At 52.4% G+C, this 25582-nt stretch overlaps 9 protein-coding genes across 9 annotated transcripts; 6 read left to right on the top strand and 3 right to left on the bottom strand.

The window, feature by feature from the left end:
* Window positions 1-669: 669 nt before the first annotated feature.
* On the top strand, window positions 670-1814 carry A1O1_02891 (uncharacterized protein; the record flags this gene model as incomplete). Its single annotated transcript, XM_007723799.1, has 3 exons — window positions 670-913; window positions 989-1361; window positions 1463-1814. 3 exons carry the CDS (start codon window positions 670-672, stop codon window positions 1812-1814), a joined length of 969 nt encoding a protein of 322 aa, XP_007721989.1.
* Window positions 1815-4592: 2778 nt separating this feature from the next.
* On the top strand, window positions 4593-5747 carry A1O1_02890 (alcohol dehydrogenase; the record flags this gene model as incomplete). Its single annotated transcript, XM_007723798.1, has 3 exons — window positions 4593-4686; window positions 4747-4836; window positions 4894-5747. The coding sequence occupies 3 exons, from the start codon at window positions 4593-4595 to the stop codon at window positions 5745-5747; spliced, it is 1038 nt and encodes a 345-aa protein (XP_007721988.1).
* A 131-nt stretch (window positions 5748-5878) lies between these two features.
* Window positions 5879-8173, bottom strand: A1O1_02889 (origin recognition complex subunit 1; the record flags this gene model as incomplete). The annotated part of the gene is made up of 1 exon (XM_007723797.1): window positions 5879-8173. The coding sequence occupies one exon, from the start codon at window positions 8171-8173 to the stop codon at window positions 5879-5881; it is 2295 nt and encodes a 764-aa protein (XP_007721987.1).
* Window positions 8174-9009: 836 nt separating this feature from the next.
* Window positions 9010-11251, top strand: A1O1_02888 (uncharacterized protein; the record flags this gene model as incomplete). The annotated part of the gene is made up of 3 exons (XM_007723796.1): window positions 9010-9017; window positions 9069-9097; window positions 9147-11251. 3 exons carry the CDS (start codon window positions 9010-9012, stop codon window positions 11249-11251), a joined length of 2142 nt encoding a protein of 713 aa, XP_007721986.1.
* Window positions 11252-11650: 399 nt separating this feature from the next.
* On the bottom strand, window positions 11651-12613 carry A1O1_02887 (prefoldin, alpha subunit; the record flags this gene model as incomplete). Its single annotated transcript, XM_007723795.1, has 3 exons — window positions 11651-11730; window positions 11826-12071; window positions 12424-12613. The coding sequence occupies 3 exons, from the start codon at window positions 12611-12613 to the stop codon at window positions 11651-11653; spliced, it is 516 nt and encodes a 171-aa protein (XP_007721985.1).
* Window positions 12614-13050: 437 nt separating this feature from the next.
* On the bottom strand, window positions 13051-14880 carry A1O1_02886 (uncharacterized protein; the record flags this gene model as incomplete). The annotated part of the gene is made up of 1 exon (XM_007723794.1): window positions 13051-14880. The coding sequence occupies one exon, from the start codon at window positions 14878-14880 to the stop codon at window positions 13051-13053; it is 1830 nt and encodes a 609-aa protein (XP_007721984.1).
* Window positions 14881-15253: 373 nt separating this feature from the next.
* Window positions 15254-18427, top strand: A1O1_02885 (uncharacterized protein; the record flags this gene model as incomplete). Its single annotated transcript, XM_007723793.1, has 1 exon — window positions 15254-18427. The coding sequence occupies one exon, from the start codon at window positions 15254-15256 to the stop codon at window positions 18425-18427; it is 3174 nt and encodes a 1057-aa protein (XP_007721983.1).
* Window positions 18428-20277: 1850 nt separating this feature from the next.
* Window positions 20278-22209, top strand: A1O1_02884 (uncharacterized protein; the record flags this gene model as incomplete). Its single annotated transcript, XM_007723792.1, has 6 exons — window positions 20278-20532; window positions 20591-20733; window positions 20796-20968; window positions 21042-21479; window positions 21584-22062; window positions 22129-22209. The coding sequence occupies 6 exons, from the start codon at window positions 20278-20280 to the stop codon at window positions 22207-22209; spliced, it is 1569 nt and encodes a 522-aa protein (XP_007721982.1).
* A 1080-nt stretch (window positions 22210-23289) lies between these two features.
* Window positions 23290-24958, top strand: A1O1_02883 (mannan polymerase II complex ANP1 subunit; the record flags this gene model as incomplete). The annotated part of the gene is made up of 2 exons (XM_007723791.1): window positions 23290-24124; window positions 24180-24958. 2 exons carry the CDS (start codon window positions 23290-23292, stop codon window positions 24956-24958), a joined length of 1614 nt encoding a protein of 537 aa, XP_007721981.1.
* Between the last annotated feature and the right edge of the window lie 624 nt (window positions 24959-25582).

Here is a 25582-nt window from a genome sequence, read left to right as displayed (position 1 = left end):
TGGCGCAGACCGCGTCTCGCGTTGAGGGGAGGAACTAAGATGCCGCTTCAATAATGGAGAGACGTATTAGTACCCCAACCACTGCACTAGTAATTATTAGTAAAAGATAAGAGGCGAAGGAGGGCTGATAATGTTGTTGCTGCTTCAAGAGAATCCACAAATCCTCTTCATATCAAAACAAGCAGTCTGCGTTAATATACAAGTTGTGAAGTCAGCATGACTTGTTCGGGAGAGCAATATTTCACAGTAAGTGGTACCTGGCTCATGCTCCGGCATTCTGCCCGTCCTGGAAATTCGCCTCTGGGTGGACAATCACAGTATCCTCTGTAAGCTGACGGACCAGGCTGAAACCCCTATGATGATGTGCGGGCAACGTTTATCTGTCGAACCCCGCCGAGGTTCATCGTACTAGTAATCTGTGGTCTGGAATGAGGTGCTAGTCGACGACTGTCAGCCAATGTTCAAGCTCTCTGATTACATGACAAGGTGGGGATTTTGAATACAGTCATGTTCTGAGTGATATATATCTTCAATTCGGAGCAGAACCTCTTTGACTACTACATATCGTCCGGCTTGAATCATCCGAGCCGAGAAGACGGCATTTCTTCTGATCATCCCGCCGTGCCCGTCGTCCATTACACAAGTCAACCTCGGCCAACTGATAGTGCAATGTCGTCCACGACATCTCCAGCATGCAAGAAGCTGCTCATCTTCGGAGCAACCGGCCTAGTCGGGAGCCGCATCACGCGAGAGATCGTCCGAAATAAATCCAAGTTCGAGCGGATCGCGATCTTCACCTCTCCCACGACCGTCGAGTCGAAATCCGATCAGATACAGAGTCTCAAGAAGGAAGGCGTCGACGTTATTGTCGGCGACCTGACGAACTCCAGCGACGTGGCGAGAGCGTATGAAGGTGGGATCCGTCCATCAGCAAGCAGAAATGCCTAGCTTCCATCGCAGGGCCGACTGACCATGGTCCTCTACACAGATATTGATACGGTGATTTCTGCCGTGGGAAGGAATGCCATCGAACACCAGATCGAACTTGTACGACTCGCCAACGAGAGTTCGTCTGTTCACAGATTCTTCCCGTCCGAGTATGGCACTGATATCGAATACGGCCCGTCGTCGGCCCATGAGATACCTCACCAGAAGAAGCTCAAGGTCAGAGCTGCACTCCGCTCCACCGACCGACTGGACCATACTTTCGTCGTCACGGGGCCCTACGCGGACGGCGACTCCGGTCTCTACTTCAGCGCCAATGCATCCGCAAAGCAGACGGGCAGTTTCGACGTGAAGAACAAGGAGGCCGTTTTATTGGGCGATGGGAACCTCAAAATCAGTTTCACCACCATGCATGAGTAAGCTTCACACCCAAGTCTCCTGTACTTTCTGTGCCCCTGGATCTACATAAAGCGACGGACGCGGATGCTCCCGGACTCTTGACACTGACAGTCGACAGCGTTGGGAAACTGGTTGTGCTCGCCGCTCTCCACGCAGATGCTAGCCGGAATAAGGCGTTGCGGGTCAACTCGTTCACGACCACCGACGCGGAAATCCTCAAAGAATTCGAGAAGCAGACTGGTGGTCAATCCTGGAAAGTGTCGTACACGAGCCTCGATGAGCTGAGAAGGCTCGAAAAGGAAGCTCTGGCCGCCGGGAGCCCCTTCGCGACCGTTTGTACTTTGAGAAGAATCTGGGCCGAGGGAGGCACGTTGTACGAGAAGCGCGACAACTACCTTATCGACGCCGAGGATGTTATGGACACTTTGGCAGATGCCGTGGCCGAAGCCATCAAGGTTCAGAAGAGGTGAGGAACAGCTGATCGCCTACGGCTTCAGGAAAAGGCAGAAAGGCAGTCAACGTGTACTCATGGTTTCTCGTTGTTGAAACTATTGCGATTGAAGCACTTCCAGGAGTGCCTGATTGACCTCCACTTTTTGATGACGCCCTTCTCCCTCCTAGATCCAACCACTGTCGATGAGCTTGCCATTTGACATCCTTGATCTTCGCTTCTTTGGCAGCCCCCCCCCCCCCCCCCCCCTCTTTCTGTTTGTCACGAATATGCGGCTAATTCCTATGGCGCTGAGATTCGCACATCAAAGTTTATGATCAACGTGGTACTCGGATGATATGCGGCTCATCCCTCCACTCTTCACGAAAACACGAAACGAAGTATTCCGCAGTCGGCGTTCAGAATCCGCTTTCGGCCCGATATCGAAATGTGCTGCGCCTGTGTGGTAATTTCACGTTGGCAGAAGTGACCGCTCTCAAGAATCCTCCGATCACGTCTCACTGCACTCAGGTGGCTCAAGCCAGTCGTCCGGAATCTCACGCAGAGGGCCCGTAGGACACTCGGGCGTGATGTGCCAATACTTGTAGAGACAACACATGGCCTTCTTGTAATCCTCATGGTCCGGAATGACCTCCCACCCAGCAGAATCGATTTCCACTTTCAGATCGGACAGGAAATCATAGCATTCCCAAGTCGGCCGGCAGCACTTGTCGGCACGGCGACTCAACGGAGTAGTCACATCGGTCGAGGAGTCACCACCCTGAAGATCCACCTCCACCTCCACCTCCACGTCGTGGCCCAGCGCCCTTTCTCCGCGGATGGCTGTCTTGATGGCCGTCGTGTTGAGGCCCTGGAAGATTCCCAGGGGCACTCTGCGGTTGAGAGTCCCAGAAGAGCTGCCGCGCTTGTTGTAACGGCCTTTGCCACCAGGACGTTCGTAGTTGTCGGTCTCAGAAGGGTAATCCGGTTCACACTGCAGGTAGATGGCACGGCTGCAATCGAAATCTGCCGGCGAGAGGGGCCCACAGGCGACCAGTTTCGATTCGGCGGTACAAAGGAACGTCATCTGCAAAAGGACGGTCGCAAGGATCGTCAGGCTGATGGTGAGCGTCTTCATGGTGTTGTAAGGGTTAGAGGCCGTTGAAGCCTTCCTGATATGGATAATGGGTCTGCGAAAATGTGAGAAGGATCACGACCACGCTTGGTCTCTGCCTCTTTATATATCTTGTGAACTCGCCCAGGAGCACTTAATTCCATTTTATATGATCCCGATCGTCTCGTCTTGGCGGAGAAAGTGAGTTTTGCGACCAGAACGGTACCGGCAATGCGGATCGGTCGTTGCAATATCAAGTACTGATCTGGACCATTGCTCGGATGGAACTTTAGATTGTCCAAACTTTGTTTTTTCGGCCGGCGAAAAAGCATGTATTGCTGATCTCAAGGTTGCGCATGTTTGGCTTTCGCAACCGCACTTGTCGAGGGCTTCATACTTGACACACCTTTGCGGATTGTTCCATCTATGACCATGAAGATAGGAAGGAATTGGGGGCAGAAGCACAACCTATACACTGCATCAGCGGGGGAATAGGTCGTATGTAGCGATCCGCAGAGTCCCTTGGATATTCTGATGATCCTGCTCGATCTGCTGGTTGAAGCGCACTCTAGATTGAGGGTGGGTACAGTAGACATTCACCATCCCTGAGCCGGTTCGATGGACATTTTCTGGACACGTTGATTGATGCTCCGATGTTGACTCTCCCCGGGCTTGCGCACAGCGGCCGCGTGCAAAGTAGCTAGAAGCAACGGCTCTGTAGTACTTGCTGCCTGCTAGCTGTCCTGGCTGTTGTTTCAGTTACTGCCGGCATGGGCAGGGAGGCCTGGGCTTCGTGCTAGTCTTCGGTATCATGTGACGACGGGGTTGCCATCAGCGTACCGTGTGTAAATCCGATTCAATACAGGAAAAGAAGATGAATGAGAAGATGAAAAGAAGAAGCCAAAGAGTATCAAGGACATACCACCTCGGTCCTAACACCTACCCGCTGCCATCGCAGAGAGAAGCCAACAATACAGCAGCGACCATGATTCATGAGCATAGCGGCCACACCAATTCTGTGTTGTACTCTGGTGTGTTAGGAACAAACGAAGTTGTGGGATACCCACCTCTGCCACTGGGCTCCTGTCCTACTGTGAAGTCTTGCCAGGTATCCAGCCCGACCATCCGTCCTGGACGGCTTCGTACACAAGGAAGAGCCTTCTGGGGGGGTTTCTGTGCAAAGTCCGTCGGCCAAGCACTGCTCAAGATGCACGCAAGACGTCCCGCAGCTTAACCAGCAACGCGAGCAACGCGACTGATCTCGAGAGCCTGGAGCCCGATGCCACTGTGCTCCTCTCCTGCCACTCGCGTAGGGCCTTTGTAGGACGGTGGAACACGTCATCGGCAGTCAGAACAATACGATCGCCAAAAGGAGACGGGGAGGGGAAAGAGAGATGTAGGAGCTGCCTCCGCACCGTGAAACCAATCATGAGACAATGGCCGGATCGGGTACCAGTGGTCTGAGAATCGCAAGCCCAATGGAAGCACCGACTTCACAGCAACCCCTATCACCCGAGGACCTTTCACACTTCCATATCAACGGATCCGAGAAAGTTTCGTGGCCCCTCTCAGCTGTAATGTGGTGTAATATCCACGACGTGATTCCCCCTGGGGGGTGTCGAGAAAGTATTGTCAGCCAAAGATACCTGAAGAAAAACACAAAGAGGTGCTATTGATTGACAACATTGAGATACTCCGTTGAATATGAAGGCTCTCGTCTACAAAGGCAACGGTCAATGTGCCCTTGAGGATCGTCCCATTCCGCAGATCCAGGAGCCTACAGACGTTGTTGTGAAAGGTTTGCTCTGCTCAATATGTGACAGCCGAACTTGTTTTTGTACTGACGCTCCTCTCAAAGTGGTGTATACGACGATCTGTGGCACAGACACGCACATCCTGCACGGAGACGTTCCAACATGCACACCCGGTCGGATCCTTGGACATGAAGGTACTTATCTGCTGGAAGGTTGGGAGCCGTGGAAGACTGACTAATCTGTACGTACAGGTGTTGGCATTGTCCACGAGACGGGATCAGGAGTCTCAAGCTTCAAGAAGGGCGACCGGGTCCTGATCAATTGCATTTCCAGCTGTGCAACATGCACATACTGCCGCAGAGGCATGTACAGCCACTGCGTCAAAGGTGGCTGGATCCTGGGCAATACCATCGACGGCACTCAAGCAGAATACGTTCGCATTCCACTTGCCGACAGCGGACTGCATCATGCCCCTCAAGGCGTGGACGAAAAGGGTCTGGTCATGCTCTCCGACATCTTCCCAACAGGCCTCGAGTGCGGCGTGCTGAATGGAAAAGTCCAGCCTGGGTCGACAGCTGCTATTGTCGGCGCGGGACCGGTGGGCCTTGCGGCATTGCTAACCTCGAAGCTGTACTCCCCCAGCATCGTCATTGTCATCGACAAGGATCCAAGTCGTCTCCAAGTCGCGAAGAAGTTCGGGGCGGACTATATTGTGAACAGCGGGGAATCGTCGCCCGAGGAAGCGGTCATGAAGTTGACTGACAACACCGGCTGCGATGCGGTCATCGAAGCCGTGGGCATCGCTGCCACCCTGGAACTGGCTCAGGACCTGGTTGCTCCTGGCGGGACTATCGCCAATGTCGGCGTGCACGGGAGCAGCTGCTCCTTAAAGATCGAGAAGCTGTGGAGTGCCAATATCTCGTTGACGACCAGGCTCGTGGACACGGTGACCACGCCAATGCTGCTGAAGTTGTTCGCCGCCGGAAGCATTCGCCCAGCGGACCTCATCACCCATGAGTTCCCATTCTCGGAGATGGCGAATGCATACACGACCTTCAAGGCGGCGGCAGAGCACGAAGCTCTGAAGATGCTGATTACCATGTAGGAAATGCCTAACACAAAATGATTATTGGAAGTCATTGCAAGGTGGGAAAGTTGGCAGTATCATATCCAGACTTGTTTTGAAGGGTCCTCCGTTGCATTCTGCTCAATGCACGTCCGCCAGTTCCATGCGTTTTAAGCATTTACTCCCAGACCTTTCGCCTCAGCGTCCCCCATCAATGCGCTTTTCACCTCTTCCTCGCCCACTCTCAATCTGACTTTGCCCGCTCTTTCGCCCCTGCTTCTCGCCTCCATGGCCAATACACCAGCCTCCACGAGTTCCATAGCTGCTGCTCCCAGTGCAAGTATTCGTGGCATTGTCGAGGTTGCTTTTCTAGGCACCCCATTGGCCAGCAGAAAATCGTGGATGGCGCTGTTCTCGGCCACATCGGCGATGCGCTTGGCTTCGACCACAACATCACCGAAGGTAGACTCCGCCACCCCGGTGCGACGAGTGCGCGCCAATATAGCGGCAAGAAACAGTTTGGAAGCAAGCGACAGAGAACGGAGATGCTGTGCGATGGGAGAGGAGGTCGCTTCGTTAATGGCCTGTTTGATTGTTGCGATTGTTACTCTGGGAAGCGGTTTCGAGGCATCACTCTCCTCTGGCTTCGTGTTCGACAGATCCTTAGTAGCACCTCTGCCCTTGCGGCTAGGCGTGCTTGCACTAATAGAAGCGTCGTCGTTGTCAGTCTCCGTTGTAGCAGTATTCTGTGTTTGCTGGGACTGTTCCGCAATCTCGACAGCACGACGGCAGATGTCCAGCGCCCGGCGCGCATCGCCTGAAACGGCCGCGACTTTGCGACTTGCAAACTGGACAGCATCTTGGTCCACAATGTTCCCGGGCACGCCCTCGAGTCTCGACGAGATGATCTCCATCAGCTGCGTGTGCGTGTACCCCGGGAATGTGATTCGAGTCAAACCGAGCCGAGAACTAATCTTGTTCGACAGTGTTCGCTCCGGCAAATCCATTGTGTTGGCCACAGCCAGGACGATGAGTCTCGAATGCCGCATCGCCGGCCAGTTGAAGAAGTTGTACATGACGCTCTGGCTCTTGGTCACGAGCTGGTCCAGTTCGTCCATCAAGACAACACAGGGGATGCGGCGCGGTGACGGATGAGAGAACTCCTGTTCCAACAAGCTCAATGCGTGGTTTGGGCTGACACGATCGCCTTTAAGCGCTTCCCATAGCAGCGAATATGATTGATGGGGCTCCGTAACTTTCATGCCATTGATCTCGACGAAGTTGAAATCGTCCAGTTCTTCGCTCAAGACCGCTTGGTGTAAGGCGCCCACCACTTCCCGCACAGTGGCGGTCTTGCCCGTCCCCGGTGTGCCGGAAATGTAGATGCAAGCTCCAGAGCCATCGACGATGGCCGAGTACAGGTGGGAATAGACTGTGCTGAACTCGTTCGAACGGCAAGGCAAAGAAGTGGGGACGGATGAGACATGGAGAGTTGTGCGTGCCTGAGAGTATGGTGTCGACATATACTGCGATGGAGAGAGGATACGGGTCCCTAGAGGCGTGATCTCAATGGGCTTCTTGATCATGATTCGCTTGTGGGTCGGTGTTGTATATTTGGACGCTTTGACTGATGACTTCGGCGTTGACGCTGTAGTGGTCGCAGTCGTTTTCCGCCGTTTGTGTGGAGTCCTGGGCTGCTCCTCGTTGCACATCTCGTTCTTTTGCTCGTACTCGCGGTCCTCCTGCTTACTAGCCAACTGCTTTTTCTTGCCCTTTGTCTGTTCCTTGATCCAGTCAATCAGATCCAACAGGTCCTCGGGCCCTCGGTAGATCTCCTCCCAAACAAAATCCTCAGTGAACTGCAACGTCCTCTGCTTGACTCCTCGTCGGCACATAATAGTCTTTGAGTACCGGTTTGCAGCCGATTTCGACTTGGGCGGCAATCCTCCAGGATATTTCTGGAAGAAGACATCTTTCGATAAAACAGTAGCTTTGCCATTGATTGCTGTCAATGGGTTGACATTGAAGTCCGCCGTGATATACGACTCGTTGGGAAGTACGTCAGGTCTGATTTTGAATCGCTTTCCAAACGCCAGCTCTTCTGGGGTGCAGAACCACTGGATATATGCGCACATCTCGTCATCTCCGTCCTCGTTGGTCTTCGAAAATGAACAGATTAGTCCAACCCAGTCCTTTCCTTGCTCAGGAGACTTTAGCAGGATCGGATCTCCGACTCGCACAGAGAACGAGCCCATTCGTGCACCCACTATGGCCCTCTTTCTCGAACCTTGGCTGAGAGCGCTGGCCTTGCGCTTCTTCGTCGGTGTCTTCTCATCTTCAGCCGGTTGGGGTGTTTCGTCAGTCTCATAGATCCATTGCCAGGGATGGTCGTCGTATCCGAGCTCGTCGTCTGAGTCTTCCCGAGCAAGCCCGCCTTTGGTCAAATATTTCTTCTGCCTCTGCATCACGTGTGGAATACGGCAAGGGGTTTTTGGAGGATGGTTAGGATTCGGGACCAAACCTATGTGTCTGTTCCTCTGCTGTTTGCTCACTTTACATTAGGAAATTGGCACAACGCGTGAAACGCGTAAACGCGCCTCGACGCGACAGGCAATATAACCTGTTGGGGCATAGTTTGACTTGGCATTCAATACTGTCACGCATAGCATCTGAGACGCAATCCTGACCACATCTCTCTGTTATGTAGAAGAAGAGTGAAACTGCAATAACCATACACCCTGCTCTCTGATGTTCGAGGATCCTTGAAGTCCGCTCTTTGCCCATATAGAAATCTCGGGATGGCGTAAGGGTGAGGGCGCTGCAGCAGGTCGGTACTGCCCCCGCAATTGAACTTCCTTCATAAGACGAAGGCATCGTGACTTCACCTGCCTTCTGTGTCTGATCTCATTGCAAGTATTTCTATCAAAGAAAGTGCTGAACATTTGAACAAGGACAAGCCAAGGCTTGTTTGGAGGCTTGCTGGGGAATTTCTGCTTATATCAACATCTGTTGCAAAAGTTCACTTGAGTCGCGTCTCAGTTTGTTTCCATCACTGCGTCATCACTGTGTGTTTTTTGATATCACTTCACATAGAACAGAAGGCACGAAAGGCATCGTGTCACTCATCAGGAACGCATGTGCAGCTTTTTCTTAGCGTCCATGTGTATAAAGAGGTGTTGATTCTCCGTCTTCCTTTCCTACTTCCACTTCAGCCTTTTGTTACCTCATCTGCAGGTCTCTTTGTTCTTTTGCATGGACTCAGAGCGACAACGTCAGCAAGAAGCAGGCACACGTCGGCACCATGAGCGAGTGAGTATCAGCATCGGTCTGCGCAAATCATATACTGACCAGCCGATCTAGCCACGAGGGTGAAGGTCTTGACCTTGAACGTGGGTTTGAGTCTTCCTCCTTCCTGCACCGTGCCTAACCTTCTTACAGGATGGGAGGAAGCAAGTCTGCCTGGAGCATCAGCCTACTCGTATGCTGCCTCCGATGTTTTCAACCCAGGTGTGCCAGCTGGTGATGCGGGTCGCTTTCCTCCAACAGCATCTCGATATGCCACATCGCGAGATTATGCGCCGAGAGCTCAGCCCGTCATTCCGCCTAATGGGTTTGCACGAACAGCTCAACAACCTGCTGTCAGCGGTCAAATTGCCCGCAGTGGTAGACAAATCCCTACGACAAGACCCCCTATGATCAAAAGTGCTGCGCAGATTCATTTCGAAAGTGGTCAGGCCGCCGATGGAGAATATCAACTTGCTTCCACATGGCGAGCTCACAGAACATCAGCGCTGAGAATTGATCGCGGAAGTCGCCCACACCCGTTACAGACGCTACAGGAGATTATGTTCAAGTCCGGCACATACGTCAGAAAGCCAGAGGACCAGGATCAGAAGCTCTTCATCTGGGGCACGCCGCCGCAGATCGCCGAAACTAGGGCAGCACTTGCAAAGTGGGAAGAAGACCTTCGCAGCTCCGCAGATAGCTCGAAGAACAACCATAGTTGGTTGAGATCCAACGCCCTCGACGGCCGTGCAGAGCACCGACTCGAACGCCAGAGCAAGCAGAAGGCTTTTGACGAGCTTTTGAGGCAGGTCTCGCTCGATTACGCTTTCGAAGCTGCGTTCTTATGGCCGAAAGAGCTCGATATCGAAGACTTCGCGGAGCACCATGCTAACATCCTAGACCAACTGAGAAGCAGCTACCACTGTCGCATTGGTTTCCAATCTGCGGATGTCCATCACATCATCGTCGGAGCGAACTCTGAGAGAGATGTCGTCCACATCATGAACAGAGTCTTGAATCTCATCAAGGAGACCGTATCCCGTCGCGACCAGCTCGTCACTGTCACTCTAGTGCATCCTCCACACCATTCAATTTACAGAGATCGTGTTGGTTTGCAGGATCGCGATCCTCTTACTGACTCCTATCTTCCCACCTTGCATGGCAAGCCAGTATCAGACGAAGCAGAGTGGGTGAAGGAACGCCGTCGCACACATATTACAAATCGCAAGAAGATCAAGAAAACCATCGATACTTCGATCAAGCGGCTTCGGATCTCACATCAACACGTGCGCATGAGGGTGGTCTTCGGAGAGCTGGGGTTCAAATTGTTCCAGAGACCATCTGGCGGGTCTGACACGTACTCATTCGAAGATTTCTTCCTCATGGTCACCAAGGGTCGCACAAAGCTCAGCATGAACAGCATCCCTGTCCGACAAGGTGATATCACCCAGTTGCCAGACATTCTTGATTCAATGGAGGCCTTTCATGATGGGACCGAATTCTATGGGGTGTACTTCGATTTTGCAGCAGCCAACAGTAATGCGGTTCTTCGCTTGGAAACCATTATCAACCCTGTTGGCGAGCACGACTACGAGTTTCAGGAGCGTCGCTGGGTCGAGTTCGGCGATATGGTCTCCAGGCTCCAAGTCAGTCTGTTCAACTTTGAGCGTCCGGATTACCAGCTTACCATAGACGCTTTCCCCATGCATTCGAACAAGCAATTCAAAGGTCAGACTATGGGACAATTTCAGAACAACATTACTTTTACACGGCCCCCAAACGGCATCAAGGCAATCCCACAGCGACGCGTCAAATATCCTGCAAATCAGAGGAGTTTGCAAACCGTCTCCGAGCTGACGGTGAAGAAGTGGCGATTCAAGGACGCTGACGGCTATTTCGAGCTTCGGCGAAAAGAAGTCTACGACGAGAGAACAGGGCAGTACTCCTCCAGCCCGGTCGAGACCCGCTGGCACGCATTGTACTACTACCCTGAGTGGGACAATCTGATGGGCCAGTTCGGCACGCTCAAGCCAGGCGAGGACGTGAGCTGGCCGAAATCTGTCGCCACGTTCTTCCCTGAGAGTGGTGTCGACGACGGCCGGGCCTTACCTCAAGGCTTCAAGAAGTTCATCAACGAGGTGGAGGAGATTCAGGATCTGTTGGCCGAGGCTATCAGCCAGGTTGCCAGAGGTAGACAGAATACTCCTGCCACAACTGGAGATCATCAGACTGCAAATGGTCAGAACGGCGGCGCATGAGAAAGGCCGTCAAGTCGGCAACGATTCCGAGTCCCAGCCAGAAAAGAAGTGCAGATGGTAGGGACAGCGAAGTTGAGAAAGGTCGGCGGAATAGCACCCATTCTTGAAAGTTCGAAGATTCCATTCAATCCCATTTTGCATTTTGATCAGACATGCAGACCGAGAGCTGGTGCCATACTTTTCTGTGGCCGAGCTGTTCAAGTCTGCCAGAAGCGAGCAGATGCAGCTAGGCAGCTAGGCAGACATAGACAAAAAGCGGGCAACATGTCCTTGCAAAGCAGCGCATCTCAGGAATCATAAGGTATCTTTTTAATAGACACAGATGAAGCCAGCGGCAGTAATTCGTGATCACACAACATTGGATCTCTCCGGCGACCATGGCGGCAGCCGCAAGCCGCTTTATCCTACACTCGCTTGCGCCCGTGGTTGATTCGAATCCGCCCCGGCAGCCTGTTCAGCAAGCATCTTCTGTCTCAAGACTGCAGATGCAGAGAGATAAGCCGTATCAGCTGTTTGCCCACATACCCAACATGACATGACTCTTGGGAGGAGGGGTTGGTATGTATGCACTCACCATCTTCGATGACCCTTAGATTCTCGTTCTTCCCGCCCACGGCCTTCTCGATTTCGAGCAGGTTCTTCGTCAACTCATCCACCTTGCCAGTGTAGAACTTGATGCCGTCCTCCGGGGTCTTTTCGACAAAAAAGCCAGTGCCGACATCGACGAGGACAGATGAAGATTTATCCGACGAGTCCGCGGGTGTTGCAAGCGTGCCGGGCACGTAGAGGGATGTGGTTAGGGGGATGAGGAGCGGTGTTTCTGTTGACAGTACGAACGCGAGTTAGCATGCTTCCAATCGCATATTTCGAAAAATCAAGATTCAATGCTTGTGTGGGTTCTTCATTGCTCGTGCCAAATTCGTTTCGTGCTTGCTCGACAATCTTCTCGTCTCGTCTCGTCTCGATTTGATCGCGACTAAGAGCCAACCTGGGCTTCCCTTCAACGCTTCTGCTCAATTTTCCCTCTCCTATATCCATCCATGCATGCGTGCGGGTCCGACGAAATCGGAACACTAACGCTTATACATCGTATGCGTATGTCTCCTCCAGGCAAGGGTATACGTGTTTGTGCTTGCGTCTGTCCATCATACGGCGCAGAAAAACAGACTCACCTCCGCTCTTCCCCTGTACTCCCTGCTGAATGCTGCGAATACAATCCCGGAAACGCGATTGTGCGGCTCGGAGCCGTTGGTAGGATGTGCTTAGGTGCTCGAGTTCCTGCGAGAGTCGGGATTGCAGCGCCGAAAGCTGCTGGACTGACAGCGTCGAGATGTCAACTGCGTTTGGTGGTGGTTGCGACATCTTCTCGTTTTCTCCAAGTGAGGATGCTGGGCAGAAGTAGGAAAGCGTACAAGTGTAAACGGACAATCCAGAAACGGAGTGATCCTTTTTGGTTGCGAATTTAGACAGAAATGAATGAATGAACGGGATGGGATGTGTTTGTTAATCTCTTAGAGAAAGTTGAACTGCGATTCGAGTTTGGAGAAGGCCGGAATTGGCTACTCAGCCTTGTTCGAATTCACGAGGCTGCTTCTGTCTGCAAAGCGGGTCAACCACAACAACTCTTCGATGAAATATGAGTTATATACGTAGTAGCTGTCATCGCTCCACGGACTAGAAGAGCCGATTGTAGAGGGATGACAGAGTATTATGGTTATGCTAGAAGCTGTGATTCAAAAAATCCGCAAGAGTTGGGTATCTCTTTTTAGTATACAATTGCCGCCATCATAGAGAATATCTCAAAGCTGCTTGAGCAGACCATGCACGAATTCCACCACGCGGTCCATCTCCACGTCCTGTTTGATCTTCAGCCGGCGACACTGCACCTCGACCCTTCCTCGGTCGAAGCCTTTGCCCAGCACTACAATCACAGGATAGCCGATCATGTCAGCATCCTTCAGCTTCCATCCCAGACCTTGATCCGTTCGGTCGTCAAGGAGGACATCCGCCGCACCAAGTTCTGAGCTGGATAGTTGGTCGTAGATCTGCTCGGCCGCCTGCATCCTTTGCGGCTCAGGCTTTGCGATAAGCACCACCACTTCAAACGGCGCAATCACTCTAGGCCAGTTGAGGCCACGTTCGTCCGCGAGACATGATGCCACGGCGGCGATGAGTCTGGACACACCGATCCCATGGCATCCCATTTCGACGGGAACTCTTTCCTTGCCATCAGGATTCCTGATGGTCAGTCCCAGCTTGGAACTGTATCGGGTTCCTAGGTGAAAGGTGTGGCCGACCTCGATGGCCTTGTGTAGCTGAAGCTTGCCGCTCGAACACTCCGGACAGGGATCACCGGATTGTTGTTTGAGCAAGTTGATACCGCGGCCGTCGTCTTTCGGCGCACTGATGACATAAAATTTGATGTTGTTGTGAGAGAACCGGTCGATGTCCTGTGAAATCAGCTCGTGAATCGACTCAGGTTCCACCCCAGAGTCGAGAAGGTAAATGATGGATGCGTCCTTGGTCGCATTGTCCGCGCTATCTGTCGCCAGCCGTCCCTCGAAGGAAGCGAAAGGATGTTCCAAGCCGGAATCGATCTCAAGGACGCCGGCAAGAGCTGCTTTGATGGCATACGAGTTGAGACCATACGGATTGATGTCGTCTGTTGCATCCTGAACCGTTTCCTTGGGTGCGATCGCGCGAACAAGACTACGGCCGTCTTTACTGAGGAAGTCTTGTTGAAGGTACGCGCTAGGATTGAGGGATGCTGATAACTCGCGGTCCGGTATACTTTCGATGAACTGAGGAGGGTATGCCTTCTGTGAAACGAATTCCTCATTCCGGGCATAGCCACAATCTGAACAAGTGATAACAATATCCTCTCCTGCGGAGTTTGGGAAGTGGTATTCATGACTGAGATTTCCTCCCATGTCGCCAGACTCGGCCCTGGCTTCGATGTACTTGACTGTCAATTCATCCAGGAAGTTGCGATATGCACCTCTGATGTCGTCGTATGTTGCATGTGCCTCCTGTGGCGTTGAGTCGAACGTGTACAGGTCTTTCATGAGAAACTCCCGGCCTCGAAGGAGCCCACCTCTCGGCCGTTTCTCGTCGCGATACTTCCGTGTAATCTGATACAGACGCACAGGAAGTTGTTGAGGGGTGCGGATGATGTCCGCGAGTAAAGTCGTGATTTCTTCTTCGTGTGTCGGTGCTAGGAGCCATTCCGTATCTCTTCGATCCTTGAATGTGAAGAACTCGGCCCCTGGTTTCCACCGTCCCGATCTCTGCCACAACGCTAATGATGATATCGAAGACAAGGATACTTTAGAAGCCTGGATAGACTTCATGTGTTTGTCGATCAGTCGTTCTAGCTTTTCTTGGACTCGAAGTCCAAGCGGTAGCATCTGGAAGATGCCGGCGTACGCTTGCCGCAGATAGCCAGCTCGGATGAGGAGCTGGGTGGCATCGGCAGCGGCATCTTGCTTCTGCACGTTCACCATCGGAATCCAGAAGTCGGTAAGCCGTTGTCTTGAGTCGGTGTGTTTCAGCCGGACTAGTCCACACTGTCGCTGAGCGAGAGCAAACGTGGCCCTCGCAGAGACTTGACGGAGAACATGGTGCTTCATGGATGGGATTCAACAGCACCGGAGAACCATGAGTTCGGGTAGTCCAACCATAACACGATCTCGTACACCTGTGTCCTCGGCCCCGTCTCACATTCGGCCCGCCCAGTGTATGTAGCGACTGAAAGTGACAAAGGCCCAAGTAGCTTGAGGTTATGTTGAACGCATTGGAAACTAAATGTCGACTACTACTTCTGTGGTGCAGATAGACTGCATTTGCACCTGGCTGGAGGTTGAGGCAGCGGAATTAACTGTGCTTGGCAGCATTAAATCCGCTGAAATCTATAATTTTCTGGCGCTCGCAGGTTGCGAGTCGCTCACCATTGACCACGCCGTCTTTATTTGGAGGCGTGCAAGATTCGATGATCTGAGAGTCATGTCCAAATCGAAGCCTCATCCTGTGGGCTCTCCAGCAGCGGCTCCCAGCAAGTCTCAGGAGGGTTCCACCGAAATTGCCTCGAAGCCCGCAACCGCTACGCTTGAGAACCTGCGCCATGAGATCCAAGCACGCTTTGAGAAGTTAGACAAGAAAGGACCGAACCCCAAAAAGAACAAGAAGGATGCAAAGCTTGGTGCAGAAGGGTCTGAGCGAGGTAAGAAGCGTGATCGAAATGGTCAAGTCCTCGACCAGGACAAAAAGAATGCTCCTCGAAAAGACAATGGAGAAGGTGTTGACGAAGAGGACGAATTTCGGAAGGAAGTGCAGGCTCTAGGGGGTACCACTGAGGATCTGGAACTCGTTGCGGACGCAGAATCGGACTCCGAACTGGAGGGGCCTACGATCGAGAAGACACCCAAGAATTTTAAGTCTCGGCCATCGTCAAATATTGATGTAGACGGTCTGGACAAGGGCCTGAAGAACATTTTGAAAGAAATCGCTCTGGCACAGGGCGAGATTGACGACGAACAAAACGAGTCTGAGTCCGACAATGTGGACGATGAAGTTCAAAGGCGCCCTGAAAAGGCAGCCCCGGCTAAGCAGGCCGATGCCTCAAGTCAGAAACCAGATCAAAAGCAGGAGAAGAATAAAGACAAATCACAGCGTGGAAAGAAGCCCTCATTCATCTGCGAACCCAGACCTGAGTGGTACGACGTGCCCGCAGTGGATGTCGATATGGCGGCTGGTCCCAAATATACCCCAACGAAAGACTCAATCGACCAACTCCACGAATATGCGAAGACATTGTTGGAGGAAGAGAACCAGCGGTTCAGAGACTCTCAGCAATCGTCAGCGTCTCACTCCTTCTACAATACGGTCGTCACTTCGGGGACACTGTCGGACAAGATCTCGGCTCTCACACTGGCCGTGCAAGAATCTCCCCTCCACAACATGCATGCTCTTGAGACCTTGATCGCATTGGCCCGCAAACGCAGTCGGTCTCAGGCAGTCGATGTTCTTCGGGCTCTCAAGGACTTATTCGCACAGGGATCTCTACTCCCGGAATCAAGAAGGCTTTATGCGTTCCATACCCAGCCAGCTCTGCCCAACGCGCTGGGACAAGTGAAGATGTGGAGCAAGGGGAATAAATTGCCTCGCGGTCTGGATCAGAAGCACCTGGTGGTGTGGGCGTTCGAAGATTGGCTAAAAGAGCAATATTTCGAAGTTCTCAAGACCCTCGAAGTGTGGTGCAACGACGAGATCGAGTTTTCCAAAGCACGCGCTGTGAGCTACGTATATGAGCTGCTCAAGGAGAGACCTGAGCAGGAATCGAATCTGCTGCGGCTTCTCATCAATAAAATCGGCGATCCAGTCAAAAAGATTGCTTCACAGGCTTCATACTTGTTGATGCAGCTGTTGATCAATCATCCCGCCATGAAGGGGATTGTGGTGTCGGCGATTGAGACAGACTTCATCTTCCGACCCGGACAAAGCTTGCACGGAAAGTACTACGCAGTGGTGACGCTCAATCAGACAGCACTGAGCACCAAAGAGGAGGATGTGGCGCGGAAACTGATAAACATCTACTTCTCCTTGTTTACACAACTGCTGAAAACCGGTGCCATGGCTCCAGAGGAGAAGACGGATGATGGACCGCCGTCTCGAGGTCCCCCATCTCGAGAGCGAGGAAGACAACCCAAAAAACCACCGGTCTCAGGGCAATCTCAAACCGATGAACTGAGAGAGAAACTGACATCGGCGATCTTGACTGGGGTCAACCGGGCATATCCTTACGTGGGAGCGAGCGGCACAAGCTTCGGCGAGCATATGGAGACATTGTTCAAGATTGCACATTCGCCAAACTTCAACACGAGCATTCAGGCGCTATTGCTCATACAGCGACTATCGAATCAGCACAAGGCGTCAGATGATCGTTTTTACCGCGTTCTTTACGAATCGCTGTTGGATCCCCGGCTGATCCACGCCTCGAAACAACAACTCTATCTCAACCTGCTGCATCGAGCGTTGAAGGCCGATCTAAACGTGAAACGTGTCAGGGCGTTCGTGAAGAGGCTGATTCAGATCCTGTCGTTGCACGAACCTCCATTTATCTGCGGGGCCTTCTTCCTCATCCGGGATTTAGAGTCAACCTTCCCTTCACTAGCAGGACTGATTGACCAGCCAGAGGACCATGACGATGACGAAGAAGTGTTTCGCGATGTTGACGAAGATGGCAACACTGCTGCTCAGCCTGCATTGCCTGACAAACACCAGGGCAATGTCTACGATGGGCACAAGCGCGCGCCCGAACATGCCAACGCCGACAACAGCTGTGCATGGGAACTGCTTCCGTTTTTGGCGCATTTCCATCCCTCAGTGTCTGTCAGCGCTGACCACGTCTTGCGACATGCCAAACTGCCTGGAAAGCCGGATCTTAGTTTGCATACGCTCAGCCACTTCCTGGATCGCTTCGTCTATCGCAACCCCAAGCTGTCATCATCCGGTCTGCGGGGCTCCTCGATCATGCAGCCTATGGCGGCGAGTGATACGCACAACGTGCTCATTGCTGGCAGTGCCGGTGGCGCACGCCAGTTGCCGGTGAACAGCGACGCCTTCAAATCCAAGAAGGGTGATGAGGTGGCTGCTGAAGACGTCTTCTTCCATCAATACTTTGCGACTTTGGCCAAGGGTACATCGAAGAAGCCTAAGGCTCAGAAGAAGCGGGAGAAGGAAGATGATGAATCCGGCGATGAGGATGAGGTGTGGAAAGCCATGATGGACAGCGCACCGGATCTAGAAGGGGAGGTTGAAAGTGACGATGATGTCGACCTGTCCGACTTGGAGTCGGCTATGGACGAGTCTGATGGGGAAGGAGTCAGTGGTTCTGATGATTCTGATGTGGACATTGAGGCGGGCATCTTTGACGAGGACGAGGACGACCTTATGGACATGGATGAAACTGCGGTTAGTCAAGGTGCGGAGTTCGCAGGGTTCGACTCGGCAGAGGAAGATGAAGAACTTGAGCCCTCGGATAGGAGGAAGAAGAGCAAGAAGGAGACAAAGGAGGAGACGGGCAAGGCGAAGAAGAACAAATTGAAGGGCCTGCCGACGTTCGCGTCTGCCGAAGACTACGCGAAGATGCTGGAAGATGACGACGACGAGGATGTGTGAGGCGGGGAGCTCATATGCTAGTGTTTTCCTATATCCTACAAATGGTGTCGTTTATCAATGTAGGTGTCAGTAGCCTTTCGGTGTAAGGCTTTAAGCGAGCGACTCAAGCAAATGTCGAGATTCTTGGTTGTCTTGGTTGTGTCTTGGTTGTGTCTTGGTTGTGACTTGGTCATCTTGGGTGTGGATGGAGATGAGCTTGATTCGACGCCACGCCACGCCACGTTTCCTGACTTGAGATGGAGACGTAGCAGCATACCAGTATTGAGGATCTGAGGAGCTCGGCAATCTCGGGCTGTCTACAGATACAGCTTCACGGCAAATGTGAGACTCGATTGTACGAGGGCATTCAAAGGGGTCCTAGAGTGGCACGGTAACCAGAGGTGCGGGTGCAGTCTGCACAGTACGGTGCAGTGGTGGGGGAGGAAGTCGAGCCGCAGTCTTTCTCAGGGTCATCAGGCTACAGAGATACCTCAGGTACCTAAAGTGACGCAGTGTTCTCACCCATTGTGCCTATCATAGGGGTCCTTATTCTTCTTGTCACAGATGCCTGAGTGCTTACTGGCCCCTAACACTTTGCTTAAAGCATCATTACCTAAGGTATCTATCTAGGCTGGTGCCTACGGTGAGCATTTCTCGTTGTAATCCGTTTGATGCCATAGTCTGGGGAAAGCACGCCATCTGAGACTTTGCCTCTGTATATCTCTTTTTGTCTGGACTACTATACTACAACTGTGGGCTGCGCAAGTTACTGTACGTTTTCAATATTAATGCCAATGCCAAAGGAATGGCCACAATGGATCACTTCTTCAGCCTTTTCGACTGACTTTTCTCCCTCCACATCTAGTCTCCTTCCGCCCTCCATAACGGCGCTGGCCGACAGGATCTGGATGTGACGCTGGGATGAAGCGTGGCCTGTGGATGGCCTGAAAATTTCAACTAGTCGGTGTTAGCGGCTACTACGACTTCTTCATCATCATCATCATCAACACCACCGTTGTCGTTGTCGTTGTCGTCGTCATTTGGCCAGCAATTCCTGCCAGACAACAACTTCATTCGAACTGATGGAGTCAAAGGGACCGCACCAATGCCAACTCACACCTCACACCTCACACCTCCTCTTCCACCACTAGCCACCTGCTCTACCAGCTGCTGGCTCTACCAGATATCTGCCTGCCTGTCTGCCATCTGCCAGTCCCTCCCGCCCGACGTCCGTGCCACCATCCTGCACTAGAAAGACAATAACACGCCATATCCATCATCTGAGGTTCCGTCGCTCAGGGATCCCGGGCCTCATCAACTTATTGGTCTTCTACTGACCCTTCCGTCGCCCCCAGTCAGGGATCGTCGAGTCCCATCGCGGACCCCATCCCGCTTGTCGTCACTATGCGCTCTTCTTCTCCACTAGAGTTAATAAACAGCCACCTACCGACTCCCGAAAACCCTTACCAGACTCGGAGTACAGACCCTGCGATCTCAACTGTTTGTTATTTCATGTACACTTCTACAACCTTGCTCCTGGTCTAGCCCCTCAGATCCAGTCAAGTTTCCTCAGCACGCCATCCCAGCTTATCTCTTTCAAAAAGACCTTTCCCCTCGGCGCAGGTTCTTAATCTGACCGTTCTCTGTTGCCAACTACTTCCAAAGTGTTGTGTTCTCCTTCATCCACAGGGCTGTTTACTGCAATCGCAGCGTGTTCCTTCCACCACAATCACATGCCGGCGGTCGCTCTTCTCGATCTAGATTCCCTGTTTTACGCCTGTTTCGTACGGGCCATTCGCGCTGTCAAGTGGCGTTGAGCAAATCGAGTACATAGACTCTGTGACAAGATAATAACACCATCGCAATCCAAAATGGCTGGTCTCCACGAGAAACAGGAGCCTACATTTGGCGACGCGAACACCTTCAAGCCCGAGGCGGAACCCGACCTGGAGCAAAGGCGCACTTCTGTGACCAGCGTCAACGGCCGCAGAATGAGCAGGATTGGACCCCCTCCGCCAAGAGCGGCTTCCCTCACCAATGACTCGGATTCCGCAGATGACTACAGTAAGCTGGTGCAGATGGAGGCTCATGATGTTATCAAGTACCGGACTTGTTCCTGGCAAAAGGTCTGTTTTGGCGACTACTTGCAAGGTCTTCCAGGTTGCTAACGTGCGCCGCCGACAGACCGCTGCATTGCTCTTCTCGGAGTACATTTGTTTGGCCATCATGTCGTTCCCTTATTCGTATTCCGTACTAGGTCTCGTACCGGGCCTCATCTTGACCGTGGTCCAAGCGGCATTCGTTCTCTACACGTCTCTGATCGTCTGGTAAGTCTAGCAGCATGCCAAAAATTCCGGTGAGATCAATACTGAGACAACGTTGATTAAAGGGAGTTCTGTCTGCGTCATCCCGAGACGAGAGATGTCTGCGATATTGGTCAGATGTTGTTCTGGAACTCGAAGTGGGCGTGGTGGTTCACCGCCATCATGTTCCTCCTGAACAATACTTTCATCCAGGGTCTCCATGTCCTGACAATTTCCCGCTATTTGAACACCATGAGTGGTGAGTTGTGTGATCATTGATCCTTGATCAATCCCATGAGTCATTCATACACATGCTGACTTGGGGTCAACAGGCCACAGCGTCTGCACCGTGGGCTTCGCCGCCATTGGCGCCGTCGTGTCTTGGGTCTGCTCTATGCCGCGTACTTTCAATGCTCTGTCGAAATTAGCCGCCCTGTCGGCTTTGTTCACTTTCGTCAGTGTTATCCTTGCCGCTGCTTTTGCTGGCGCGGAGGGCAAACACGGCACTGCCGGGTACAATCCCGATCCCAACCACATCAATGCCGCAGGTCAGAAGGTTGGAGGTGAACCTTTGGTGCTGGCTATTCCCCTAGCAGGCACCACATTCGTCTCCGGCATGAACGCCTTCCTAAATATCAGTTATACCTTCATCGGCCAGATCACCCTGCCAAGTTTCATCGCCGAAATGAAGAATCCGTACGATTTCCGCAAGGCAATTTGGATAGTCACCATTTGTGAGGTTATTGTGTTCAGCTTGGTCGGTGGTATTGGTAAGTCAGAGCCGCCTCATAGACATTGGCCGTCGTTCGCAAATTGGCGAGATGCAAAATGCACGCATTGGGCCGGTCAAGTGCTAACGGATCTCGGCGACTAGTGTACGGCTACACCGGAACACAATACAATACCGCCCCGGCTTTTGGCTCTCTGGGCAACGACGTTTACAAGAAGGTGTCCTTTTCCTTCATGATCCCGACGTTGATCTTCCTTGGGGTTTTGTACGCCTCGGTCTCCGCTCGCTTCGTCTTCTTCCGCCTGTTTGATGGCACCGTCCACAAGACTTCGCACACCGTGGTCGGCTGGGCCTCTTGGGCTGCGATCCTCGCCGTGACCTGGGTTGTTGCCTTCATCATCGCCGAAGTCATCCCTTTCTTCTCGGATCTGCTGTCTCTCATGAGTTCCCTATTCGATAGCTTCTTCGGCTGGATCTTCTGGGGCGTGGCATACCTGCGCATGCGACAGGCCGACCTGGGACCCGGATTCTATCGCAAACGCGGCATTCGAGGATGGATCGGGTTCTTGATCAACATTTTCATCATCGTTGTGGGCGTCTACTTTTTGGGCGTGGGCACCTATGTAAGCTCCTATCATCTTTGTGCGAGTCAACATCTGGACGTGAACTGACTGGCTGGTACTCTTTAGGCATCTGTTGACAGTATCATACTTGACTACAAAAACGGAAATGTCAAGGGTGTCTTTACGTGCGCGGATAACTCGGTGTAAAAGCCCGTACGCCGATACTTTCGTTCAATGGAGATCATTGGTTACCCCAAATGCACCAGTTCCTGGAGCCACGCAAGAACTTCATCCAATACATCGGAATTGCAGGTCAAAGAGACAGGGTTCGGAGCGAAGTCCGATGGTAACGATGTATATGACGGTCTTCAGCTCGGAGGAATGGCGTATGCGTTTCCGTCAATAGCCATCAGCTGGAGACGTGGGGGAATGCCTAGGTAGATGATCATGAGGTGGAACTGGTCCGACAACCAGGTGCGGAAATAATACAACTTGAAATATAGAGGCGTCTATGGCTTGATGAGACGAGAGCTGAAAGTATATCTAGTAGCCAGGTAAACTGATGTACAAACAACCATATACTGCGTGCTCATTATTGATGTGACCTTTGACTCAGAGCGACAAAAGGTAGTAGAAATGTGACGCCGCTTTGAAGACGGAATTCATTTGTAGGCCGACATGAGACTTTCTTAGAGCGGCATTGTGGCACTCCCAAAACAGACTGAAGCCGTCTCTTGCCCCTTGGTCCTACCAAGCGACAGTGATACCATGCATGGCCTCTGGCTGTGCTACTATTCACAGCAGCAACCCTCGTATTTGTGGAGGACAGACTTTCGCATCTGCTTCTGACATTGAAAGTGACAGCTTCACCTTCTCTTCTTCCCTTCTCTTCACGGTCTTCTTGGGAACGGGTCTGCACCGTACCTTGACGATTTGGCAACATTGGTGCGGATTGCAAGTCCCACGCATCGTCGTCGTTAATTGACGGAGGCCACATTGTATTATCACTTTAGACCTGAGTTTTATTTCACCCACCATCACCCGACCCGACCTGCGCCTCTCTTCACGTTTTGTTCCGCGAGCCCTCTCACCGACCTCTGCTACCGTCATATACCATTCCACGAGATCCCAAGGCTATCGATCTTCAGACCCCTGCGCCACGCCTGTCCCTTCCGCTAAACCGCCGGCTGATCAATGCATTAAACCACCCTGTGTTAGACTGTTGCTGGACAAGAGTCGCACAAATTTGTGAGAAGGACACCTGCGGGGTGGTAATGAGTTGGAGGGATGAATAGGCACCACGCCTTCGCCAACGGCCATGCTGCCAACAAAAAGCGCGATGATGACGGCTATCGTCCCTACTCCGACCGCGCCGATCTAGAGAACAAGTACATCTGGGGCATGCATGATCTCGTTGAAGATGAAAAGCCAGAGGCAGCCTTTGGTCGTCGATTCGAACCACGAAAGAAAGCACTACACTCCCGCTCTCGTCTAATACGACTTGGGTTGATGGCTCTGGGGACAATCGCCTTGATCATCTACTTCATTTTCCCTTCAGCCCTACAAGGTTCTTTACTGTCCAGCGCCGATACTTCTCTAGAGCAGTCCGATATCGAGACCTTGCGATATTACGACCTCACGGATGCGCAGGGATCTTCGGTAGGATGGCATCGGGAAGAGCGGGTTTTACTGTGCACTCCTTTACGAGATGCTGCACCGCATCTGCCCATGTTCTTCGCCCATCTGCGCAACTTCACCTACCCACATCGCCTCATCGACCTGGCTTTTCTTGTCTCCGATTCGAAGGACAACACCGAAGAATTACTCTCACAAATGCTGGAAGCGCAGCAAGCCGATCCTGACCCATCACAACATTATGGTGAGATTTCCGTCATACACAAAGACTTTGGACAAGCCGTGAGTCAAGATTTCGAGAGTCGTCATGGGTTCGCTGCGCAAGCCAGCCGGAGAAAGCTTATGGCACGAGCACGAAACTGGTTGCTTAGCGCGGCATTGAGACCTTATCATAGTTGGGTATACTGGCGCGATGCCGATGTGGAAACCTGTCCCTACACTGTCATTGAGGATCTAATGCGACACGACAAAGATATCACGGTCCCAAGTGAGTGAAATACTACCTCCATCCAAACCAACTCTTGCTGATCATTGTTTTCTAGACATCTGGCGTCCATTGCCCGATTGGTTAGGTGGTGAACAACCCTACGATCTGAACTCGTGGCAAGAGTCAGAGACGGCCATGGCTCTAGCGGAGACTTTGGACGAGGATGCTGTCATTGTGGAAGGATATGCCGAGTACGCCACCTGGCGGCCGCATCTGGCGTATCTTCGAGATCCATATGGAGACCCAGACGTCGAAATGGAACTTGACGGCGTCGGTGGTGTGTCGATCCTGGCAAAGGCCCGAGTTTTCCGTGCCGGCGTCCATTTCCCTGCTTTCTCCTTTGAACGCCACGCCGAGACTGAAGGCTTCGGCAAGATGGCCAGACGCATGGGGTTTTCGGTGATTGGTCTACCGCATTACACTGTCTGGCATCTCTATGAACCGTCAGTAGACGATATCAGACACATGGAGGAAATGGAAGCGGAAAAGCGCGAGAGAGAGAAGCAAGAAAAAGAAAATGCCGCCGTGGCCAAGAAGATCCAGGACGAATTCCGCCCCGTGAACTCGCAGTGGGAAGAGGACAAACAAGCCATTGCTGGGGAGGCTGAAGAGGCTAACTCTCAGAGTGACGCCAAAGAGGAAACGAGAAAGAATGAAGGTATGAAGAAGACGGACATTCGTCAGGGAGACGGCACCGAGGAGCTGAGCGCCAAAGATGATGGAGACACCGCGGCTGAGGGCGAGAAGGTAAAGGACAAGAAGAAGAGCAACAAGGCGGGTGCGAAGAAGCCCAAGGTTGCGGCAGAACCTAGAGAAGACGAGGATGATGAATGAATCGTCTCTTCCGCGACAAGACACGAGAGCCTGGCCGTAAGAGGCCGATCATGACAACGATTGAAGACCGACCGGATCATCATCAAATGGCACCCAACAACCCGAGCACCGTGGGATGATTGATTTCAGGAAAAAGGGGAACATGAGAACATGGGATGCAAGAGAGACAGCAAGCGATCCCTTCAGAAGCATGAAGCATGGTGCATATCGGACCCGGCGTTGCTCTTGCTTTTGCTTTTAATGGCTGCCACGGCTCTCAGGGTTGGGGGATTCCTGCATCACCACCCTTGTATGCTGTACACTTTAGACACGCAATGATCTCTGCGCCCGGCGCAAATATGGAATGGGCTGTTTGAAAGGGGCGAGACGTCCGGCTGGCTGGCCATATTGAGGACAATCAATCAGATACTAGCACTGGCTCTGCAAAATGCGAACTGTCTGTGAGCTGAGTTACAACTCGTTTTTCTCGTCTCGTCTCGTCGGGTTGTGTACATGCGTACCTAGACCTAGTGTGTTGTGGCATCAGTCGGATACTTGCACACTCGGGGTCGTACTAAGGTCTCACGCTGCGAGCGGTATTTGAAAACGTAAGATTCGTAGGCCGTTGGATGAAGACCTTGCAGC

This window comes from Capronia coronata, assembly GCF_000585585.1.
Source record: "Capronia coronata CBS 617.96 chromosome Unknown acBCG-supercont1.2, whole genome shotgun sequence".
Taxonomy (NCBI): Eukaryota; Fungi; Ascomycota; class Eurotiomycetes; order Chaetothyriales; family Herpotrichiellaceae; genus Capronia; species Capronia coronata.
The sequence above is the reverse complement of the archived record's forward strand: the minus strand, read 5'-3'. Positions and strand labels throughout refer to the sequence as shown.